The sequence below is a fragment of the Saccoglossus kowalevskii genome, chromosome 1 (assembly GCF_978046115.1).
Source record: "Saccoglossus kowalevskii chromosome 1, keSacKowa6.1, whole genome shotgun sequence".
Classification (NCBI taxonomy): domain Eukaryota; kingdom Metazoa; phylum Hemichordata; class Enteropneusta; family Harrimaniidae; genus Saccoglossus; species Saccoglossus kowalevskii.
Genome location: NC_140641.1, coordinates 1,617,494 through 1,640,767, shown reverse-complemented (window position 1 = coordinate 1,640,767; position 23,274 = coordinate 1,617,494). Strand labels below are relative to the sequence as shown.

Here is a 23,274-nt window from a genome sequence, read left to right as displayed (position 1 = left end):
GTAGGCCATCACAGATTGATGACGTGTGTAATGAACCTTTGTTTTTTAACCCACTTATAATACACCATGTTCGGAATATTCCACTAAACATGTTGCATTTCCATCAAGCTGGGCTTACTAACATTGGGAATCTGCTCCACAATTGGCTTCATGTTGACACGTTATATAGATTAGTGCCCATATATTCCAAACGTCTCCTTACTATGGCACTAGATGTAATAAAACGTGCGATACCACTAGAGTGGCATGGTATAATAAATAAGTCCAGTCATATAAATAAAACTGAGTCACCTGACACTAATTACTCTTTAGAATTAGTGTACCGGGATGACGGGAATGATATCCTGCTGAACTATTCTCTCTATAAGATCGATAAGGTAGGAGAGCTGTATAAGTTTCTTGTACTAATCAATAAACTCTCTAAAGATAATGTTCTTTACGAAGCAGTTTGGACAGATATTTTATCCTTGCCTGCTGATATTGAGCCAAACTTTCGTGACTGCTATATTGCGCCAGTCACCAAAAAAGCGTACGTACATCGAGCCCACGGAAAACCGCTGAAAAACACAGTTTTTACAAAGTCAGTGAGTCTTTATTTTTGTAAATAGCTATTCTTGTGGTTAGCTTGGTTGTTTTGTTTTTGGAGTTTTAGGCATAAATCTGCCTCTTACTTTGCTGGTGTTGTGGTCTGCCACGTCAACAAGCAAGATGGCTGCCCACAGGGTAAAACCACTTTTAAGTTTGACTCGAAATCATGGTGTCAAATGCAAGTCAGTGAGCGGGGTTCCAATTGAAACCTACGTTGATTCCATTTCCAAAATAGTAGGGGCAGAAAAAATTCTTGCTGCCTCAAGAGCTAATGGTAATGTTATTGTTTTTTTTTGGATTCTGTTCAAACAGTGAAACAGGTGTGTGCATCTGGGATTACAGACATTGGTGACACTTTTGTTTATGTAGAGCCACTGATGAAACCAGCGACTAAGGTTGTGCTTTCTGGAGTACCGTCATTTATTCCTAATACTTTACTTGAAGAGCAGTTGAAAAAATATGGTAAAATTGTAAGCTCTATACGATTGATACCATTGATTGGGTTTGAAGAAACCAGAACTTTGTCACATTTTGTCTTTTCGAAGACAAGTTTACATTATCACTGATCAAAGCAAGCTTGAAGGTATGTTTCTTGTTGTTCATAATGAACGGACCTATAGAATTTACCTTTCTACTGATGAGCCGATATACCATAAATGCCTTTGTAAAGGACATATTCAGTGGAATTGTCCAAACAATATTGACCGCATCACTTTGCAAGAAAATCCACCATCTGAAGATCAAAATACAATCTCTGTAACACAAAACCGTTCTGAAACATGAATGCATTTAATTAATAAGACTGAAACAAATAATGTTAATGAAAACGATATGGAAACACAGATCACGGAAAACGATGTACAAAATAAAATCGGTACATTAAATATATGAAATGACCACTACTGAAAATGGTAATAAAAATTCTGATGACGTACAAAATAAAATAACTACTATAAACAGTAATCAAAAACCCGTTAAAGCAGCTGAACAGGCAAAAACAAACAAAGAAACCAAAAACAATGGAAACGTGAATGTCACAGACACCTCCTTACCTGAAGACAATGGCGCTGCTATGGAAGTGCAATCAGGTCAACACACTAGTGTTGAGTGCTCAACTCCTTTATTAGATACTCAACCCATTTCTACATGTATTACTGATGAGGAGGTGGTACGACCCCGCCCCTCAACCTCTTCTCTTTTTCTTTCGCGGAGGCTAGCTGTCTCACTTGACGTTTCTAATAAGGGTCATGCCTCTACAACTGAAACACAGGAAGATACAGACGAAGTTGGATCAGTCTCCACTGAAATGTCTGATCTGTCACAGTTGTTTGAGAGTGACAAAGACAGATTATTAGAGGACGATAAGATCACGTCCTTTCTAAAAGATTCATATACGTGTACAGCGACTGACGGCCAGGCTGTGGAAACATATTAAGGATGGTAAAAAAAATGGTGAAAATAATGAAATTGACTCACCAGAAAGTGGAAGGACCAACGTAATAAACACAAACGAGGTCTTTCCACTGCACGAGGAAAGAAACAACGAGTTAAACATAATTAAACGATATATCATTGTCTCACTAATAAAATACATTGTAAATATATATTAGGTAGTATCTATTTGTGCATTATCTTACTATCTTTAATGGCTAATATCAAAGCAACTACCTGGAATATAAGAGATTGTTGTGATGCATACAAACGCTATCAAGTTTTTAACTTTCTTAAGTTAAACCATCCAAGCAATGTCTACTTTTTGCAGGAGACTCATACATTTCTTTGCTTACTTATTGTTTTATTTGTTATTGATGTTTGTTACTTGTTGTTGTTGTATGTTTATTGACCATAGATAATGTAATTCAATGCATTATTTCGTGCCAAATAAAATATACTATACTGCACTATGGTCGGAGCAGGACGTGTTTTTTAACGCTCCTGATCTTGGCCAACTGGCTCGTCTTTTGCTGCCTTTCTGAGTACAGTGCTTGTTTTTCAACGCTTCCACGTTTTGTATATAGTATCACTGGTTGTGTGTGAGTATTTCTTATTCAGTTTTGTTGGTTATTTTCTCGTTTTTGGAGACGTTTTCCTTTTTTGATTGTGGGTCGAAGTGAACGGCAACCAAGATGGCAGCCGTTCAAACAAAAGCTTCGTCCACACCTGCTGTTAATCTTACAAGAAGACATGCAGTTCGTCGTGAAAGTGTGGATGGTATTCCAGTTCAAACGTACGTGGAAACAGCGGCCGATTTAATTGGTGGTAACAACATAATTCCTGCTTCAAGAATAAACAATCTGTTGTGATTTTAATGTCATCAGTTTCCTGTGTTGATATGGTTTGTGCCAATGGAATGGACATTGGCTATTTGTCTATTTCGGTAGAGCCACTTGTCCGTCCATCCACCAAAGTGGTTTTATCAAATGTGCCACCTTTTCTACCAAATGAATGCATTGCTCGTGCTCTAACACCACATGGACGGGTAATGAGTGGTGTTCGTATTATCTCACTTGGTTGCAAAAAACCAACGTTGAAACATCTTCAATTATTTCGTAGACAGGTCTATGTGAATCTCAAAAACACAAATATTAATGGTTTATTGCCAATTGTGTATAACAACCAAACTTTCAACATCTATGTTTCAACCGATGATTTTGCATGTTTTTTTATGTCACCAAAAAGGTCACACACGTAATAACTGCCCAAACAAACACTCTATTGTTATGCAAAATAAAAACCCAGAAAACAATTCACACTTTGACAGACGGACCAGAACAGAATTCCACAGAAAGTGTCAATAACAAAAATGACACTCTGAACAATGGTAACTCTCAATTTTCTGCTATGGATGAGGGGTCGGACAGTCAATAATTGTGTCAGGGTAAAAATAATACTGAAAACAATGATAAAACAACAGATAAAGATTCAGACAATGTTAATGAAAACGTATTAACTGATATAAACCAAGAAAATGATCCAAACATGGAAGTTGACAAAACACAATCAAACTGTTCTAAAAAACGTGCTCGATCACCCCATAGCGCCGATAGGCAAAATGAAACTTGTGAAAGTCAATTTTGTGACAACGAAAACGAATGCGCTTTAAACAAATGTTTTTCTGACATTGCTTCAGTAGAAGAGAGAGTGCATTTCTAAAAAACCAACCTTTGCCGAGGTTACTACTAGCAAACAACCATCTACAGCCACTGTACCTACTACATCACATGACCTGCTTCTGTCTCCATCATCACCAACTTGTACGTTTGAATCAACAAACCTTTCACCGCTGAAGTCATTTTCAATCCCACCAGAAACGTCGCCTGTTGACACACAAGAAACTTCCGTAGCCCCTGGTGACCCAGAAAATACCACTGGGGACATAGACGATGATCAAAGCAGTGACAATGAAGGATCAGTTGTATCTCTCGTATCTAGTCTTGGGGATACAGACACTCAAATCTCCAACATGGCGATTAAAAATTTTCTGGTGGCAACACTACATTCCAGAAAATTTATTGAAATGTGTTTTGATTTCTGCCCAAATCCCAAAGTACTTGTTAAACACCTTACAAACTATAGTCACTCACAGAGATTGAATTCATCACAAAAAATTCGTCTCTGTAAACTGATCAACAAAATAAAAAAGTATATTGAAACAACAGGCGTGTTTATCGCTGAAGTGTAATATAATGGACATCACATTGATTAATATTTTATATTTTCTGTTTACCATGGCATCCTCTATTTCAGGAATCACCTTAAATGTCAATGGCTGTCGGGATTCTATGAAAAAGGTACAGAATTTTTGAATTCTTCAAACGTGATCATCCGTGTGATTTCTACTTTTTGCAGGAAACTCACTCACTACCTTCGGATGTTAATACCTGGCAAGTTGTGTGGCGAGGTATTGGTTTGTTTTCTCATGGGACTACAAATCACGCTGGTGTGTCCATTTTCTTTGCACCCAATTCCGATGTTGTTGTTTTATCACATACAAATATTATTCATGGTCATCTTCTGCACGCAGACGTGGAAATAAACAACAGTCCTTTTCACCTTTTTAATGTATATGCCCCAATTGACAGTAATGAGCGCATTGAATGCTTTCAAAAACTAAAAAAATCATATCAACAGTCTTAACAATGACCCCGTTATAATAGGGGGTGATTTCAACTGCACTATTTCACCTGACCTTGATCGTAACGGCGACAATGAGCCAGACATACGCACATCGCGTTCTCTCAAAAGCGTGTTAGGGCGCTTTAAACTTGTTGACACCTGGCGTCACTATCATGGTGACATCACTTATTATTCATGGGGACGTGTGTGTACACGGGTACGTCTTGATAGGTTTTACATCAGTAAGCACATGCGCAGTAGAATAAGTACAATACAAATAACTAACGACGCTTGTGCTTTTTCTGATCACTCTGTACTGTTTATAAAACTTTCCTTTGGTAACACCAGAAATAAGAATCCAGTCTGGTGTATGGATACTGAAATTCTTGGGGATGTTGAGTACGTTAATACCTTTACTGATTTCTGGGCTTATTGACAGACTCAGCGCAACATGTTCAACAAATTACAATGTTGGTGGGATATCGGCAAAAATAAGATAAAATGGTTAACTCAAGACTACTGTCATTTTAAAAACCACAACATTAAACAAGATAAAATGCGCCTTGAAAATGAAATCCATCAAATAGAGCACTCCATGAGAAATGGTAGTGAATTTCCTGAGATTTATCATGAGAAAAAACAACTTTTGACACGCATAGTTTTACAACAAACTCAAGGATCTACTATGCGTGCGCACCACAGGTTTTTAAATGAAAGCGATGTTCCGAGTTCATATTTTTTTCAAGTCGAAAAACAGCACGGCACGAAAAAGACCATCACCCACCTTAAGTGTGACGATGGCAATCTCACTAACGTCATCACATATGATGAATTCAAACAAACTGTTAAACTTCTTGCTGCTGGACGTACCCCTGGCATTGATGGCATACTGTACGAATTCTATCAGAAATTCTGGGATGTCATTGATCACGATCTGTATGATGTTATGTTGTGCTCAGTTCAGGATAATAAATTGCCCACCTCCACATCATGCACTAAGGCGGTTGTCACCTTGCTCCCAAAGAAGGGGGACAATACTCTTTTGAAAAATTGGCGCCCTGTGAGTCTGCTTTGTAGTGACTACAAAATACTCACCAAAACATTGTCACTACGTCTCCGCTCCGTTATTAGTTATCATACACTCCGATCAAAGTTGTAACATTCCGAACCGTCATATTCATGACAATATTAACTTACTCCGAGACTGCATTGATTATGCAAACATTAATAACTCTCCATTGGGTATTGTCGCCCTCGATCAGGAAAAAGCCTTCGACAGGATTCGCCATGATTACCTGTTTAAAACTTTGAAAGCTTTTAGCTTTGGTCCTACTTTCATTAGTTATATCAGTCTCATATATTTCAATTCACAATCACTAATCCGTATAAACAGCGCCCTCACTGCACCTGTATCGCTTTCACGGGGCATACGTCAGGGCTGTTCACTGTCATCACTTTTGTACGTTATTGCAATCGAGCCATTACTGTGGATAAACTTGGAAAATGGCTACAAGCGTTTTACTCAGACTTATTACAGTGTTGGAAATCATTGGCAAAAATGCGTATTATTGGTTTGAATACAACTAGCCTACTTGCTGAACCACTTTTTGACTCCCGTGTGCGAAGCACAAAAAGGGAGTCTTTGCAGTTAGTGTGTCTGTATGTGTGTGTGTGTGTGTGTGTATGTGTGTCCGTCTGTTCCACTGATATCTCAAGAACCATACATCAGTTTTTGATGAAACTTGGCACACAGATGCTCCAAACTAATGCGCAGATTTGATAAGTTTTGGGTAAAAATCTGTGCAATATTAATTACATAATTTGCATAATGATTAATCAATTTTCGGTTTTTCCACTGATATCTCAAGTAGTAATCATCACATTTCAATAAAACTTGGTACATAGATGTCATAGGACACTGCACAGACCTGATAGTTTTTAGGGTAATATCAGTATATATTAATTAGCTAATTTGCATAATTAATTAATTTTCAGTTTTTGATATTTCAAGTAGTAATCATCACATTTCAATGACACTTGGTACATAGATGTCATAGGACACTGCACAGACCTGATAGTTTTTAGGGTAATATGAGTACATATTAATTACCTAATTTGCATAATTAATTAATTTTCAGCTTTTGATATATTTCAAGTAGTAATGATCACATTTCAATGAAACCTGGTACATATAGTTACTTGAGGACTGTGCAGAGACCTAATTAGTTTTTGGGTAAATATTTGTGCATATTAATCACCTTATTAGCATAATTAGTTCATTTTCAGCTTTTCACCTGATATCTCAAGTACTGAACATCACATTTTAATGAGACTTGTGAAATAGATCTTCTAGGACTATGCAGAGAGACCTAATTAGTTTTTGGGTAAATATTTGTGCATATTAATTACCTAATTTGCATAATTAGTTAATTATTTTCTGTTCCATGGCTGTTGCACTGATGTCTAAAGAAACACTCATTGGATTTTAATAACACTTTTAAAGAGTACTCATCATCACATTTCAATGAACCTAGGACTTTACACCATATTAGTTTTTGGTAAATATTTATGCTTCTTAATCACCTAATTAACATAATTAATACTGGTATCTCAAGTACTGATCATCACATTTTAATAAAATTTGGTACATAAATGTTCTAGGACATTAGACAGCCTGATTAATTTTGGGTTAAATCTGTTCATATTAATTCTCTAATTAGCATAATAATTAATAGTTTTTTGGTTCTAATCACATTTCAATGAAACTTGGTACATAGATATTACAATACACAGATCTTATTACTTTTACATTGTGCAGACCTTATTAGTTTTACACTTAAATCAGTTCATATTAGTTACCTTATTTGCATAAGCTTTTCCATCAATATCTCGAGTTCAAGTAATTTTTAATTTATTTTTAATGTATCTCTAATACTCTCACAGGAGTTCGAATAACGACTGTTTATATTTTTTGCCATATTACTATATCTCTGTCACACATGTATCATTGTCATTGATATTTAGCATGTCATAAATGGATACATGTACATCTCAATTCAATTAGCAGTTTGATCAAATATGGCCGACTGGCGGCCATCTTGTTTGTTTAAAATGTGATAACCTGAACATGCTTAGACATTTTTGAATCAGGCCTATGCCTAGCCTACTCTTAATGTTGGTGTCTTTTTTGACATGACAGTTATTCTGACCTACACTTTAACTCTGCTCGCCATTCACTCTGCCTCTCCGCTTTAATATGACAAGCACAAAGAGAACTAAATTTAACGGGGACTGTGTCATTTTCAATGAATTGTGTTAATACTAGATTAGTCTATTAATCACTCTCAATTACTGACTATACACTACAAATTCATTCAGAAACAATTTACCTGCTCATATATCCAGTGATTTGCATATTATGTAATTTGATTGCATATATTATCTAATTTGATGTCCATAACAATTCAATTTGTGATCAGATAAAAGATGACAGAGTTGCAGTCATCTTGCTTTTTGGTCATGTTAATTTATCTTAGGCATGAATGAAATGTTACACAGGAACTGTGTCATTAATAATGACTTGTTAAATACTCTTTCCAACACAAGCACTATGACATTCATTCATACATGACATATCCAACAAATTGTATCTGCTTTTCAGACACACTTTCAATAATCGCAAATGCACACCACAATGTGATTGTGATTGTGATTGTGATTAGCATCTACTTTTCAGTTGATTTCGGGTTTTGATGATATATTACCAACGACAACATTTTTGTGCAAACAACTTAAATTACCAAAATTACAACATGTTGTCCAGAAATGCATAATCGATTTCAACTTTTCTATCAACAGTTTTAAAGTTATTAAATTGTTTTTTTTTTAGTATCTGGCTGGTTAGATTCCCTCTGGACACAGGATCATTTCATCAGTTATGCTGCAGTTGATGTAAAAAGGAAATGTTATTGTTCTTCTGGAAAATGGTGAGTTGAATGTTTTGATGTAACCTTTCGAAATAATTGCCAAAAAAAATAGTTTTGCCACCAACAATTTTCACATTGAACACATTGGTATCCACAACCTCACAACTATCACTTTGATACAAGTTGAGTATACACACAACTATCACTTTGATACAAGTTGAGTATACACACACAACTATCACTTTGATACAAGTTGAGTATACACACACAACTATCACTTTGATACAAGTTGAGTATACACACAACTATCACTTTGATACAAGTTGAGTATACACACACAACTATCACTTTGATACAAGTTGAGTATACACACACAACTATCACTTTGATACAAGTTGAGTATACACACAACTATCACTTTGATACAAGTTGAGTATACACACACAACTATCACTTTGATACAAGTTGAGTATACACACACAACTATCACTTTGATACAAGTTGAGTATACACACAACTATCACTTTGATACAAGTTGAGTATACACACACAACTATCACTTTGATACAAGTTGAGTATACACACACAACTATCACTTTGATACAAGTTGAGTATACACACAACTATCACTGATACAAGTTGAGTACACACACAACTATCACTTTGATACAAGTTGAGTATACACACACAACTATCACTTTGATACAAGTTGAGTATACACACAACTATCACTGATACAAGTTGAGTATACACACACAACTATCACTTTGATACAAGTTGAGTACACACACAACTATCACTTTGATACAAGTTGAGTATACACACACAACTATCACTTTGATACAAGTTGAGTATACACACAACTATCACTGATACAAGTTGAGTATACACACACAACTATCACTTTGATACAAGTTGAGTATACACACACAACTATCACTTTGATACAAGTTGAGTATACACACACAACTATCACTTTGATACAAGTTGAGTATATACACACAACTATCACTTTGATACAAGTTGAGTATATACACACAACTATCACTTTGATACAAGTTGAGTATACACACACAACTATCACTTTGATACAAGTTGAGTATACACACACAACTATCACTGATACAAATTGAGTATATACACACAACTATCACTTTGATACAAGTTGAGTATACACACACAACTATCACTTTGATACAAGTTGAGTATACACACACAACTATCACTTTGATACAAGTTGAGTATACACACACAACTATCACTTTGATACAAGTTGAGTACACACACACAACTATTGCTTCGTCCAAATAAATATAAATCACAATTTTTGCTAAAAATTAAATAAAGCATGTACATGTATGTATCTATTTGGTTAAATAAATTAACAAACTTGTTACGTCTTTTTCTGGACGCGATCATTACTGGTAAACAACTGATGTTGCCACGTGATGAATAGTGGAGTTAAAATCAGCTGATTGTATGTGCTGACGTTTACTTAATAATAGCTCTTCAAAATTCTCATTTATTATGTAATAATAAATATATATATTATGCATAATTAATAGATTTTCTGGTTTCCATTTTTTCAACATCCAATGATGCACGTTACAAATGTGCCACGCCCACTTTACATTGGCGCGCCCTGTTTAATTTTCAGACCGTGGAGATCCCTGCAACTATCACTTTGATACAAGTTGAGTATACACACAACTATCACTTAGATACAAGTTGAGTATACACACACAACTATCACTTAGATACAAGTTGAGTATACACACACAACTATCACTTTGATACAAGTTGAGTATACACACAACTATCACTTAGATACAAGTTGAGCACATCATTTACAAATCGCATTATCATGTCGCTTTTCAGTGTCTGCAAGATGTTTCTGCCCCTGGTTATGTTTGGCATTATTTTTTCCATTACTATGTTAAATCCCAAGGTAAGAATGTAGTACATTTCCATATTAGAAATTAGAAATATTAGAAATTCATATATAAATGCTTTTGTATTATTTTCTTCTATAAGTTGCAGATATTTCAATTTGCTCCAACACTATAAAGAATTTAAGATGCTCATCCAATTAGATTCGCCCGAGTTGTATAATCCTTTTTTTGGGCAGTGTGATAACTGACTGTGGCTGTGTGACTTTTGTAATTTTCACACATACTTGCTCTCAATTTCATTTCATTCCCAGTTTTTTCCTGGGAGAACAATTTTGTTTGTAACTGTTTTATCATTCAGTAAACCCCAGACAGCTTCCAACCAAGAAACTTATCATTTATGCAAAAAAGAAGTGTTGGCTAAATAAAAAAATTAAGGCATACTAGTATTTAAAACAATATTGATGAGTGAACAATGAGTCACATGACTATAACTGATTTAAATTTAGTAATCTGAGAAAACTTTGGTATTGCTACTTGACAACACATCCTATAATGTCTTTATCTTGCAGGGCTTCATTACAATGCTGGATAAAGTGACTTCACTTGTACTAAATTTAGAAGCTGGTTTCTTTGTATTTGTCATGATAAAAATGTCAAGAAGAAAAAAGTACAGGTATTGATTTAAAATGTGTATGCTGCATCCACTGTGGTCGACATCGTAACTGATTTCTAGTCATCAAATTTAGTATATAAAATTTCAACATGTGAAAACAAAAGATAGAGATCAACTATTGGCACTAATTATATACTGTCAAATATTTTATTTTAGCTGGAATTTATTTTCACTGATTTTTGATACGTTGAATGTAAAATATATAAAAAAAGTATACCCAGAATTCGCTGGATTTTATTGTCACTGCATCATTCCTTCAGCGAAAATAGTGAGAATTAATTCTAAGCAAAGATAAAGTATTTTACAGTATATACAAAAAGCTTGAGAAATCTTTCAGTGAGAGAATTTTCAGCATTTCCACATAATCTCCCTTTTTAGCTTTGCTGTTGACTTTGTTTTAGGGTAAATAATTGACTAGTTTTAGGGTAAATAATTGTCCATATTAATTACCTAATTTGCATAATTAATTAGTTTCTAATGATATCTTGAGTACTAATCATCACATTTCAATGAATCTAGAACTATGCAGAGACCCATTTAGTTTTTGGTACATATTTATGCATTATAATCATCTAATTTGCATAATTAACCAATTTCCAACTTTCACACTGATATCTCAAGTACTAATCATCACACTTCAATGAAACAAGAGACAGACCTGTATAATTGTGGGTTAAAATCTGTACATATTGATTACCTAATTTGCATAATAAACCAATTTTAAGCTATCACACTGATAACTAAAGTACTAATTATTCCATTTTAATGAAACTTAGTACAAAGATGCTCAAGACAATGTACAAACCTGATTAGTTTGGGATTAAAATATGGTCATATTAATTCCCTAATTTGCATAATAATTCATAATTTTTTGGTTCTAATCACATTTCAATAAAACTTGGTACATAGGTGCTCTGTTACATTGCGTAGACCTCATTAGTTTTACACTCAAATCTGTTCATATTAATTTTCTGATTTGCATAATTAGTTTTCAGCTTTTCCATCACTATCTCAAGTAATTTCGAATTATATTTAATGTATCTCTAATACTCCCAGCACATGGGAGCTCTTTCTAAGCTTTCTTTGATTTGACTTCTTGAAAACTACAAGCCTGATTACTTTGATACTTAGTGTATATGTACCTAGGGTAGACTTTACTTAGATTTGTTCATTTTGTGATGATATCTTTAGTTCTCATTTTTGATAAAAAGTGATATTTTTGAATTCTTGTTGAAAACCCCAAGTCAGATTGCTTTGATATATATATATAGGTACTGCACAGGTGGAACTCATTCAGATTTGTTCATTTTTTTATATCTTCAATTCTTCAATTGAAATGTGCATTGCTGGATTTAATTTAGTATTTTTCATTATCAACAAAAAGTAGCGAAATAAAAACCATGTGAATGTGTATTACATTTATGGCTGCTTGATGCATGATATTTTGTTTTGCGGTTTATAATCAGATTTTAACAGTGTATTTATTCAACTTAATTATTTTTTCTTGCAGGGATTTAAAACTACCCTTACAGATTAGCAAATTTCTATATCCATTCCACTATGTAGTGTTTATTTACTTTATGTTTGCTGTGACATATGATATATTCATCACTACATATGAAGGTGTTATGAAAGAAGAATTCAGTTTCTAGTTCAAGACACAGCTGTAGCTGCAGGCACTATTGCTAGATCTAAAGTTGTATACAACTTACTACCAATTGTGATTCCTTATCTGATTGCTAGTGAGAATTCAGGTCCATTGGCTATTCCACTATTTTAGACGACTTGTGGTAGGGTGTGAGGTGGGTTGTAAGTATACAGCCTTGTTGTGAGGTGGGTAATTGATAAAACGGCTAAATTACGGTTCTGAATGAGACAATAAACAGAGAATGCTTTAATCAAAAACGTCACCAAACCCTTCATGCTACCTTAAACTGTTTGGAATTTTTATGATTTTATAATTTTATGGCAGTGTTTGAAATTTCTCAAAATTGTGGCCAAGAAACCAAGGCAGGTAAATTTCAAATTTCACTAACCCTTTCAGAAAGTTACCAGCCATGCATCAAATACTTTCATTTTCATTCCAAATAAGCACACCATGTGACTTTATGCACAAACATTTGTTTGACAATTAGATTCAAGATGGTGAATGCTGGCCATTCTGCATCTTGGTACATACAATGAACATATATATATAAAGGGATCATAATCCATAATGTTTTGTCACACCTGAATGTAGCTGTTCAAGAACCATGTCTCTGACTGATCACACTCAAAATTATGACATCATTTTGACTCGTGCAATTATACTTCATATAATTTCTCTCATCTTCTGATTCAAAACTACTGATTCATTTCAGTTTTGTTTACTATCTGTATACTACTTTGTTACAATTACTTTAATTAAAACGTGATTTAGTAACTTAATTAAATCACAACACTATATAGGGTTGCGTTTTAACCCAAACATAATTCAACTATATTAAAAGTCTGTAAAAATCTGTAAGTGTGAAAGGGAAAAATAGATAAATTGGCACAAATGTTCCATATGTCGCCCACACATCACAGCAACATTCTGGGGTCGAGGTCACATAAAATACATCTAGAGGGAGGAAAATAGCCAGCCTGTTCAAAATCAGCACACATATTTCCTATTTGGTTCACAAGACTATGCTACAATGTGGGATAAAAAGTCAAGGTGACAATACGGGTTTATAAATGTTATATAACTGCAGGTGAGGAAGTGCACACTTCTTTATGCGATTTACAGTAACTGGGTATATTTGTGGGACAAAGTATGTGTTTGTCAGTGTTAATTTCAAGAGGAGCATGACTCAATTTTGGCACAAGTGTTTAAAGAATTAGCTCAGGGAGTTTAATAAAGCAATTCAGTTTGTAAGACATGTTATTTATTCAATAACGCCTAGTGTCGACTGACAATGCATTGGAAGTAGGTGAAAAATTCCATTCAGTGTGTTGTCCAACTACATCCCTGAAAAGATTTGGAGTGGACGATTAACTAAAGCATGCAGACTTTGCTCAGTGGATAAATCCAAGGGCAAGGGCATCCAGCTTGTTGTAAAGCAGTGAATTTCAGCAAAAGTCAGTTATGAGTAATGTGTGTATCCTGCAAGTGAAATGGGAATAACTTCTATGCCCAACAAATACATGTACCAAGACAATTCCTTGTCATAGTATTGTATAAAAGTTACATTTGTTTTCAGAACTGTGTAGTTTGTGCTAGCTGGTTAACATACTGAGCATGGTCAGTGTTTTTTGCAATCCCATTGTAACTATGACAATTAAAATGTGCAATTGTTTCAACTTACATTTTGTGTGACTCTTTCATTTATCACTAATAATAATAATAATAATAATAATAACTTTATTGCATCCTTAGAATTACAAATGTTCTATTGGTTTACAGCAATAAATATATAAGTGATTAAAAATATCAAAGTATGATAATGTAAAAAAAAAAAATAGAAAAAAAGAGTCAAGGTATTATATCCAAAAAAAGCTCATTTCTTGAAATGAATGATTTATGTAAAAATTCCCCTAAAAGTTTTATTATATTTCTGTCATTACTTTTCATTAAATATGTGAATTTTTGCAGGTTGGTAATGATTTCTTTGGGGAATAAAATATTGGAAATAAAATCATTTCTATCTGTTTGATATCGTGGGCAAACTAAAAGAAAGTGTAATTTGTCTTCGATCTCCTGTAATGGGCATTGTTTACAAATTCTATTTTCTAATGGGGTTTTTGGATTGGTATGTCTGCCTTTTTCAATGGCTAGATTGTGACTACTTGTCTTGAATCTAGCCAGTGATATTCTTTGTAATTCATTTTAAATTTAATGTATGTTCTCAGTTTTGTTTTTTCTTTTGTCATATTCTCTCTCCAGTATGTTATGTATTGTTGTTTAATAGTGCTGCTAATTTCCTTAATATTTTGATGTGATAGCTGTGATGTTTTAGAGAGGTCTGCATCTTTCAAGATGTTTTTGACTGATGTTTCCCATTGTGCTTTTGACAAAGTCTGATCGCTTAACGCTATCTTTGTATAATTATTTTGTGACTTGTCTGTGACACGGGACCAGAACTTAATCATATTGATTTTCACTTCAGTTATCAATGGAAATGCTCCAATTTCACCCCGACATGCACTATTCGCTGTGTATACATTAAGCCCAAGTAGTTGTTTAATGAATTTTAGATGCACTTTTTCTGTTTTAGTTTTGTCCCAGTTATTGTTACTCATATTTTCCATTCCCCAAATTTCAGATCCATACAGTAAAATTGGTTTGATACATATATTAAACAGATGGATGTACGTTTTACAGTCTGTTTCTTTTGGTAAAGACTGCTTTAGTGCATACATTGCTTTGATTGCTTTATCTGCTAGGTTGTCTCTAGCTTCTGTAAATTTACCATTTGACTGAAAGATTATTCAAGATAATTATATGAGTTGACACAGCAAAGTTTTTCATTTTGAAATTTTTCATTTCTTTGTAGTGTTGTCCTTCTGAATACAAGAATTTTAGTTTTCGCAAGATTTACTTTGATTTTCCATTTTTGGCAATAATCTTGCAGTTTATTTAATGCATTTTGTAGGCCATTTTCTGTTATTGAAATTAGCACCAGATCATCGGCGTAAAGTAGTGAGTTAATTTTTGTGTTATGTAGTGTGACCTGATCAAGGGATCTGTCTTCCAAGTATTTACTCATATCATTAACATATAAATTAAATAGTGTGGGGCTTATAACACAGCCTTGTCTCACACCTTTTGTTGTCTCAAATATATCCGTGATTGTGTTTTCTAAACGAATGCATGCTTTTGTATTACAATACATATTTTTAATAATATTATAGATTTTGCCATTTATTTCATTTTTGAGTAATTTATAAAACAACCCATTACGCCAGACACTATCGAAGGCTTTTTGGAAGTCTATAAAGCATGCATATAATTTTCCATTTAGCTGGAGATATTTTTTAACAATTGTTTTCAGTATAAAAATGTGGTCTGTTGTGCGGTGACCTTTACGGAACCCTGCTTGATTATTGTTAATTATGTTATTTGTTTCAAGGTATTGGGTAATTCTATTGTTTATTATAGTACAGAATGTTTTTCCAACACACAACTTGATACAGCTATTTCCCAGTAGTTTCCTGGGTCGTGTGAATCACCCTTTTTATAGATGTGTGAAATAATACTAATATTCCACGACTTTGGATAAATTCCGGACTCTAAAATAAGGTTAAAAAGTTTTTTTTAATGGTTTTATCAATGAATCTGAGCTGCATTTCAAAAGCTCATAGCAGAAGCCATCATAACCAGGTGCTTTTTTATTTTTAAGTTTTTTAATAGCATTTTTTATCTCTTTTTCTGTTATTTTATTGTTAATAAGTTTATTAGATTCATTTCTGTTTTCCATTTCTGACATATCAGAAATGATATTATTTTGCAAATTGTTGTTCTGATCAGCTTTGTTTAATATTTTATAGTATTCTTCCCACTGTTCTACAGAAATAGGATTAGATTGATTTTTATGAGAATTTTTCAATTCATTAATGATTTTCCAAAATTGATTGGGATTTGCATTTCTCAAATGTGTTAATTTATTTACAATTAACAGCTCTCCCTTTTTTTGTTTAGTTTTGATCAATTTTTTATATTTTTTTTTCTTCACAAAATATATTTCTCTTAACTTTTTGTCAAAAGGTTGTTTGCTAATCAGTTTAGCATAATAAATCAAATCTTTCTTATGGGTTCTACAATCTTTGTCAAACCACTTTTTTTGTTTATGTTTTTGTTTTGTTTTGATGTTTGATTTCTTCTTTTTAAAGGTTTGATCAGCTACATCACCAATAATTGAGTTGAAATTCAGCACTGCATCATGTATTCCATCGTTATCCAAGTTATATTTGTTGCCTAAGAAAGTCTTAATTAAATTTTGATTTTTTTCAGATGATAAGTTTTCATAATAATCAAAGATAGACAGTTTGTCCCAGATCCAACTTTTAGGGAGGTTATTTTTGTTATATTTTGAATTAATTTTCTTAGAATTGATGGATTTTTCTAATGTAAATAAACATGATATCTGGCAGTGATCTGACAGGATGGTAAAATTATGAACTTGGAAATATTTAAAATTACAGAGCAAGATTGATGAAGCTAAGGCATAATCTACTGTGCTATTGCCGTTGTAATAACATGTGAAGTTACCACACGAGTCACCAGGAATTCTTCCATTTAGGATTCTAATGCCAGTGCTCTTACATAGTTCCAATAGTGATTTACCGTGTGTGTTTATAAGTGTGTCTCTGTTACTACGTTGTAATATGGTATCATCATTTGTATAACAGTTTGGAATAGGCATGAATGAATCGCCATCGGTATTTACAAAGTCAGTCATATTCCCTGTCCTACTATTAAAGTCTCCAAGTATTATAATATCTCCACATTTAGAATAATTACAAATATCTGCTTCCAAGTAATCAAAAAAGTCAGTTCGGCAGTGTTTTGAATTTGAAGGAGGATTGTAAATGAAAGAAAGATATATGTCTTTTTTTAAACTGAAGAATTCTTTTTTAAGTTTACACCATAGTGTATCATCAAAAATGTTCTTTTAAATTTGTTATTCCTTGTTTTAGATCTTGTTTCACCAGTATAGATATTCCTATGAAACATGACATTTGTGAAATTTATATAGTCAATGTGAATAATGACAGGACAAATCAGGTTGTAATTTTGAAAAGGTTGGTTGGAAAATATCAAGGTTTGTCTGCACTAAGTCAAAAAAGCTTACTCAAGTTAACAAATCTGACTAAAACATAGGAAAAACAGCATGGAAAGTCAACAAAGTCAGTTGGCATCAGTAAAGTTAAATGAAAAATCGTGAAAGTTGTGTCAAAAAAGTTGAGATTGAATATCAATTTGTATGCCTGGAAAGAAGAAAATTTTGTCTGCAATGTTTGGTTTCAAAATATTTAGGTGAAAATTTGGCTTAAAATGTGGCCGGAAGTCAAAAGTTTGATTCGAAAGTAGTAAAAGTTTCTTTGAAAGTTGAAAAATGTGCCTGGAAAGACATTGTCTCGTAATTGTCAAGATTTGCTGGAAAGTTAAGAAAAGACTTGAATGTGAAACAAGCAGCCTGTCGGCTCAGATAGCTCTGCTGTTAGCAATGCACATTGCAATTTAAGAACAGAACTATGTATAGTATCGAAGCAATCAGACTTACTGTTTTCAACAAGAATTCAAAAATATCACTTTCACCAAAAATCATCAAAATTAGATAATTGAAGATATCACCACGAAATGAACAAATCTGAGAGAGGTTCACGTGTAGTACATATATGTATAATATCAAAGAAATTGGATTTGCAGTTTTTAACAAGAAATTGAAAATATCACTTTTTACCAAAAATTACAAAAATATTCATCAAAATTAAAGAATTGAAGATATCACCATGAAATGAACAAATCTGAGAGAGGTCCACATGTAGTACATATATGTATAATATCAAAGCAATTGGATTTGCAGTTTTTAACAAGAAATTGAAAATATCACTTTTTACCAAAAATTACAAAAATATTCATCAAAATTAAAGAATTGAAGATATCATCATGAAATTAACAAATCTGAGAGAGGTCCACATGTAGTACGTATATATGTAATATCAAAGCAATCAGACTTGTGGTTATTAACAAGGAGTCGAAAATATCACTTTTTACCAAAAATAACAAAAAAATTCACCAAAAATAGAGAATTTGAGATTTTGACATAAAATGAACAAATCTGAGAAAGAACCATTGAAAGGTACTTGCATATCAAATTTGAAAACATTCTGACTTGCGGTTTTGAAGAAGAAGTTGAAATTGTAAAGTTGATGCCGGGTACCTGTTTTAAAAAGGTCCATGGAGAATAATTGGATAATTTGACACAAAATGGTTCACAGAGTCAAAAAACTTGGTAAAAATGTAAGATGAAAAGTTATAAAAGTTGGCTGTGACACGGGTAATGTTTAATAAATCAGTAAATGAATGTGCGTAAAGAAATAATGTGTCTGATTTTGAATGCCACATTTATACCTGAACATTGTCTTTACATGATATATATACGTAGTCCAACTCAGTAATTGTTCAATAAGTACTGACAAATTGAACTAAATTTATGCAAGCATCCCAAATCTAAATATAATTCAATGCAGGTTCCATTTGTGTTAGTATTTATTACATATATATTATGGCTATTTTGTTGTTTTACTTACCATTATTATATTTTTTATATTGTATCCTAGTCAATATATTAAAAAAATGGAGCTCCCCTGCAAACAAAAAGTTTAGTCTAATTGGGAAGGTCATTAAGGCCAAAAAAAATGATGTTGCCCTCAAGTCGGAAAATTGGGTCGATCGGTCGAATTTTTTTAAAAGAAAACTTGTGAAAACTAAGGGTATCATTAATAGCCGAGGTATATGGGAATCAATCAAACGCATGCTAAATATTAAATACAAAAATCAAAGTGTTTCTTTCAGTCTCTTGTAATTAAGTATAGATCAACCCGAGGACCGGGGATCAAACAACGGTCTGGGGTCGTTCATTTTTAGAAGAAACATTTTTTTACTACTTAAAGTGGTGAGTTTTTAATATTAACCATTTTGACCTCAAAGACGCACTTACAGAATAATTTTCATACGTTTCGAAAAACAACTTTCGTAAATTAATTTGCCAAACTAGAACACGGCAACCTTCTTGAAAATAGCATAATTCAACAAACTAGGATAATTTGATCAACGGTTGTTTTTAGTCCCCGTTCAGGCGCAGCCTGAAAAGGGGACTTTATAATTCAGGTTTTGTCCGTTTTCCGTCTCCAACATTTACTCAGAAATTCTACAGCGGGTATCAGTGAAACTTGGCAGGTTGATGAACAAGTTTCTTCCGAGTATGCACGTAATTTTTTTTCCAGATCTGAAAATCCCATATCCATGATAGGTACCCAGGAAACTTACCTTCTCGACAGATATCCATGACAGGTACCCAGGAAACTTACCTTTTAGGCAGATATCCATGACAGGTACCCAGGAAACTTAACTTCTAGGCAGATATCCATGACAGGTACCCAGGAAACTTAACTTCTAGGCAGATATCCATGACAGGTACCCAGGAAACTTAACTTCTAGGCAGATATCCATGACAGGTACCCAGGAAACTTAACTTATAGACAGATATCCATGACTGGTACCCAGGAAACTTAACTTCAAGGCGGATATCCATGACAGGTACCCAGGAAACTTAACTTCTAGGCAGATATCCATGACAGGTACCCAGGAAACTTAACTTCTAGGCAGATATCCATGACAGGTACCCAGGAAACTTAACTTCTAGGCAAATATCCATGACAGGTACCCAGGAAACTTAACTTATAGACAGATATCCATGACTGGTACCCAGGAAACTTAACTTCAAGGCGGATATCCATGACAGGTACCCAGGAAACTTAACTTCTAGGCAGATATCCATGACAGGTACCCAGGAAACTTAACTTCTAGGCAGATATCCATGACAGGTACCCAGGAAACTTAACTTATAGACAGATATCCATGACTGGTACCCAGGAAACTTAACTTCAAGGCGGATATCCATGACTGGTACCCAGGAAACTTAACTTCGAGGCAGATATACATGACAGGTACCCAGGAAACTTAACTTCTAGGCAGATATCCATGACAGATATCCAGGAAACTTAACTTCTAGGCAGATATACATGACAGGTACCCAGGAAACTTACCTTCTAGGCAGATATCCATGACAGGTACCCAGGAAACTTACCTTCCATGCAGATATCCATGACAGGTATGCAGGAAACTTAACTTCTAAGCAGATATCCATGACAGGTACCCAGGAAACATACCTTCTAGGCAGAAATCCATGACAGGTACCCAGGAAACTTAACTTCAAGGCGGATATCCATGACTGGTACCCAGGAAACTTAACTTCTAGGCAGATATACATGACAGGTACCCAGGAAACTTAACTTCTAGGCAGATATCCATGACAGGTACCCAGGAAACTTAACTTCTGGGCAGATATCCATGACAGGTACCCAGGAAACTTAACTTCTAGGCAGATATCCATGACAGGTACCCAGGAAATTTAACTTCTAGGCAGATATCCATGACAGGTACCCAGGAAACTTAACTTCTAGGCAGATATCCATGACAGGTACCCAGGAAACTTAACTTCTAGGCAGATATCCATGACAGGTACCCAGGAAACTTAACTTCTAGGCAGATATCCATGACAGGTACCCAGGAAACTTAACTTCTAGGCAGATATCCATGACAGGTACCCAGGAAACTTAACTTCTAGGCAGATATCCATGACAGGTACCCAGGAAACTTAACTTATAGACAGATATCCATGACTGGTACCCAGGAAACTTAACTTCAAGGCGGATATCCATGACTGGTACCCAGGAAACATAACTTCGAGGCAGATATACATGACAGGTACCCAGGAAACTTAACTTCTAGGCAAATATCCATGACAGGTACCCAGGAAACTTAACTTATAGGCAGATATCCATGACAGGTACCCAGGAAACTTAACTTCTAGGCAGATATCCATGACAGGTACCCAGGAAACTTAACTTCTAGGCAGATATCCATGACAGGTACCCAGGAAACTTAACTTCTAGGCAGATATACATGACAGGTATGCAGGAAACTTAACTTCCTGGCAGATATCCATGACTGGTACCCAGGAAACTTAACTTCTAGGCAGATATCCATGACAGGAACCCAGGAAACTTAACTTCTAGGCGGATATCTATGACTGGTACTCTGGAAACTTAACTTCAAGGCGGATATCCACGACTGGTACCCAGGAAACTTAACTTCTAGGCAGATATACATGACAGGTACCCAGGAAACTTAACTTCTAGGCAGATATCCATGACAGGTACCAGGAAACTTAACTTCTAGGCAGATATCCATGACAGGTACCCAGGAAACTTAACTTATAGACAGATATCCATGACTGGTACCCAGGAAACTTAACTTCAAGGCGGATATCCATGACAGGTACCCAGGAAACTTAACTTCTAGACAGATATCCATGACAGGTACCCAGGAAACTTAACTTATAGACAGATATCCATGACAGGTACCCAGGAAACTTAACTTCTAGGCAGATATCCATGACAGGTACCCAGGAAACTTAACTTCTAGGCAGATATCCATGACAGGTACCCAGGAAACTTAACTTATAGACAGATGTCCATGACTGGTACCCAGGAAACTTAACTTCAAGGCGGATATCCATGACTGGTACCCAGGAAACTTAACTTCGAGGCAGATATACATGACAGGTACCCAGGAAACTTAACTTCTAGGCAGATATCCATGACAGGTACCCAGGAAACTTAACTTCTAGGCAGATGTACATGACAGGTACCCAGGAAACTTAACTTCTAGGCAGATATACATGACAGGTACCCAGGAAACTTAACTTCTAGGCAGATATCCATGACAGGTACCCAGGAAACTTAACTTCTGGGCAGATATCCATGACAGGTACCCAGGAAACTTAACTTCTAGGCAGATATCCATGACAGGTACCCAGGAAACTTAACTTCTAGGCAGATATCCATGATAGGTACCCAGGAAACTTAACTTCTAGGCAGATATCCATGACAGGTACCCAGGAAACTTAACTTCTAGGCAGATATCCATGACAGGTACCCAGGAAACTTAACTTATAGACAGATATCCATGACTGGTACCCAGGAAACTTAACTTCAAGGCGGATATCCATGACTGGTACCCAGGAAACTTAACTTCGAGGCAGATATACATGACAGGTACCCAGGAAACTTAACTTCTAGGCAAATATCCATGAGAGGTACCCAGGAAACTTAACTTCTAGGCATATATCCATTACAGGTACCCAGGAAACTTAACTTCTAGGCAGATATCCATGACAGGTACCCAGGAAACTTAACTTCTAGGCTGATATCCATGACAGGTACCCAGGAAACTTAACTTCTAGGCAGATATACATGACAGGTACCC

The 23,274-nt window shown here is 34.7% G+C and overlaps 1 protein-coding gene and 1 long non-coding RNA gene across 3 annotated transcripts in view; one reads left to right on the top strand and one right to left on the bottom strand.

Moving 5' to 3' along the window:
- The window catches only part of LOC102806930 (uncharacterized), a 383,414-nt gene that overhangs the window by 260,922 nt on the left and 99,218 nt on the right, over nt 1-23,274 (top strand). The window contains exons 15-18 of one of the 2 annotated variants that reach the window (XM_085498290.1): nt 8,594-8,690; nt 10,509-10,578; nt 11,092-11,195; nt 12,706-14,523. In XM_085498290.1, coding sequence (XP_085354416.1) covers nt 8,594-8,690; nt 10,509-10,578; nt 11,092-11,195; nt 12,706-12,847 — 413 coding nt within the window. In that variant the 3' untranslated portion in view covers nt 12,848-14,523. Of the gene's footprint in view, nt 1-8,593; nt 8,691-10,508; nt 10,579-11,091; nt 11,196-12,705; nt 14,524-23,274 lie in introns of those variants that run through there. The other variant, XM_085498293.1, reaches the window with a different exon arrangement.
- LOC144362340 (uncharacterized) lies at nt 1,786-3,797 on the bottom strand. Its single transcript, XR_013422573.1, has 3 exons — nt 3,751-3,797; nt 2,065-2,111; nt 1,786-1,847 (listed from the first exon to the last, which is right to left on the bottom strand). It is a non-coding gene; the product is annotated as an uncharacterized LOC144362340 (long non-coding RNA).